Source organism: Palaemon carinicauda, chromosome 14, assembly GCF_036898095.1.
Source record: "Palaemon carinicauda isolate YSFRI2023 chromosome 14, ASM3689809v2, whole genome shotgun sequence".
Taxonomy (NCBI): Eukaryota; Metazoa; Arthropoda; class Malacostraca; order Decapoda; family Palaemonidae; genus Palaemon; species Palaemon carinicauda.
Window position 1 is genome coordinate 62,313,195 of NC_090738.1, and position 2,500 is coordinate 62,315,694.

Below are 2,500 nucleotides of genomic sequence, written 5' to 3' on the forward strand. Positions count from 1 at the left end.
TCTCGCATGGCAGCTAACACAAGTTCACTGATGCCAGCACACACGCATACATTCGCCAGGCTGCATGTATCATGCTTGTCAGCACAAGAGCATCTTGTAGCGCGAGACTATAGTGAACGTACGCAGCCTTGCATACTCCGCTAATGCTAGCAAAACCATTGAAAACGTAAGAACCACGCATACATTATATTATACAAAATTAATAACACAAACTCCCAGTAACAGTGGGTAAATACTAAGTATAAACTGCACAGGGCAGTACACATACATATCAGCTCATGTCCACCTCGGCTGATGCTCACAGAGAAACTGGCAGTGTGAAATAGAGGCAGACTCGGGCAGTGAGTGACGCGTACTGGACTCGTCGATGAGTCATCGGGGTTACTGAGTGACTTGTGTCCTGAAGCATACTTGTGAAAATACTTTTCGGTTACCACACACTTAGCTATATATTTTTTTCTTTTCTAATACTGTATATTAGTTTTTGATATTTATTGTTATTTGGTTTAGCTTTGTTACTTATTTATAATAGGTTTACTTTACAACTTAAAATACTAAGACTAAGTTAACATGAATCCTAATACCAATGCTTACTTGATTTTCAGAATTCTTAACATTTTTCCGTCACCCCTCCATTACCCCCGAAAAATTGCTAAATTACCCCCAGGTTGGGAACCAATGCCCTAATGCTTAACATCATCTCTGGTCGTGAATCAAACAATCCAACAAGGCCAGGTAGTAATGGCAAAGGTGCATCCCTTATTTTCATTCTATATTTGTTGCACTATGGTAAAGCTCGAATGTAATTTTGTTGTGTTAGGTTAGGTAGAGTACGATAGGGTAGTGTAAGTTAATGTTGGGTAAAGAATGAGTAGTTTAGCTAAGGTAAGGATATATAGGTAGGTTAGGGTATGTAAGGGTAAGGGTAGGATAGGTAAGGGTAAGGGTAGGATAGGTAAGGGTAAGGGTATGATAGGTAAGGTAAGAGTAGATCAGATAAGAGTAGATAAGAGTAAATAAGAGAAAAGTAGATAAGGTAAGTGTAGATAAAGTAAGCACAGATAAAGTAAGGTTATGTAAGGTAAGAGTTGATAAGGCAATTGTAGGTTACATAACGGTAGATTACTTAAGGGTGAGGAAGGTAAGCTAAAGGGTAGGGACTGTAGGAAAGTGTAGGGAATATATGTAAGTATAGGGATTATATGTACGGGTAGAAAATGTAGGTAAGGGCAGGTAAGGCAAGGCATAGAACATACGTAAGGTAAAGTAGGGAATGCGGATAAGGGTAAGTAAGGTAGGGTAGGGGTAAGTAAGGTCAGGCAGGGGTAAGTAAGGTAAGGTAGCAGTAGGTAAGGCAAGCCAGGGTTAGGTACGGTAAGGTCGTGGTATGTAAGGTAAGGCAAGGCTAGGTAAGGTAAGGCAAAGGTAGGTAAGGTAGGGTAAGGTGAAGGAAGGTATAGGTAAAGTAAGGTGAGCTAATGGAATCAATATCAAAGGTTGGTAAAGGTAATATACGGGTAGGTGAAGGTTATGTAAGGGTGGGTAAAGGTCATTTAAGGATGGGTAAAGGTAACGTAATGGGGGAAGGGTAATGTACAGGTGGAAGGGTAATGTAAGGGTGGGTAAAGGTATTTGAAGTTAGTTAGAGATAGGTAAAGGAAGATGACCAAAAACTGGTTTAGTTAAAAAAATTAAAAAAATGAAAAAAAAAATTGGACAGGACTACAGACTTGCCTCTTATTATAATCAGCCATCCCTCACCATCTATGAGTTACACACAAAAACGAGTAAAAATTACCAAAATTATCTATTTGGACCTTGAAATATGACCTTTTGACCATGAAGATGATGAATATGACCCCAGGTGGTGTTGAAAAGGTCACTATTGAACTCACAGTCCTCAAAAACCCCCATTTTGACTCAGAGAACGTGTTTCTAGCCCTTCTTAGAAGTCATTTTAGTCCAGAACTCAAGTTAATCCTTCAGACTCAAGTTAAAAACCCCGATCAGGGGACGTTCCAGTCCTTTCTTGAAGGACGATATATAACAATATATATTAAATTCGGACAGCTCTGCAGACTTGCCTCATATTATAATCAGCTATCTCTCACCATCTATGAGTTGCACACAAAAAACGAGCAAAAATGACCAAAATTCACAAATTTGACCTTGATAAATGACCTTTAGTCCTTGAAGATGACCCCAGGTGGTGTTGAAAATGTTACTATTGAACTCACCATCCTCAAAAACCCCCATTTTGATCCAGAGAACGTGTTTCTAGCCCTTCTAGAAGTCATTTTAGTCCAGACTCAAGTTAATCTTTCAGACTCAAGTTAAAAACCTCGAGGTCCTGACGTTCCAGTCCTTCCTTAAAGGAGTCTATGATTCATACACAAACATATATACCAATACAAACATGGAAGCACACAAAGAAAAACAACATACATACAGACAAACAGACATACAAGAAGTCACGCACACACGCATGTACATATATATA

General features: G+C 39.1%; 1 protein-coding gene across 1 annotated transcript in view; it reads right to left on the bottom strand.

Annotated features, from left to right (window-relative positions):
* Positions 1 to 2,500, bottom strand: part of LOC137652791 (protein FAM200C-like) — a 117,747-nt gene that overhangs the window by 22,378 nt on the left and 92,869 nt on the right. The window contains exon 2 of the mRNA XM_068386198.1: positions 303 to 400. Within this exon, the coding sequence (XP_068242299.1) occupies positions 303 to 400 (98 nt within the window). The remainder of the gene's footprint in view (positions 1 to 302; positions 401 to 2,500) is intronic.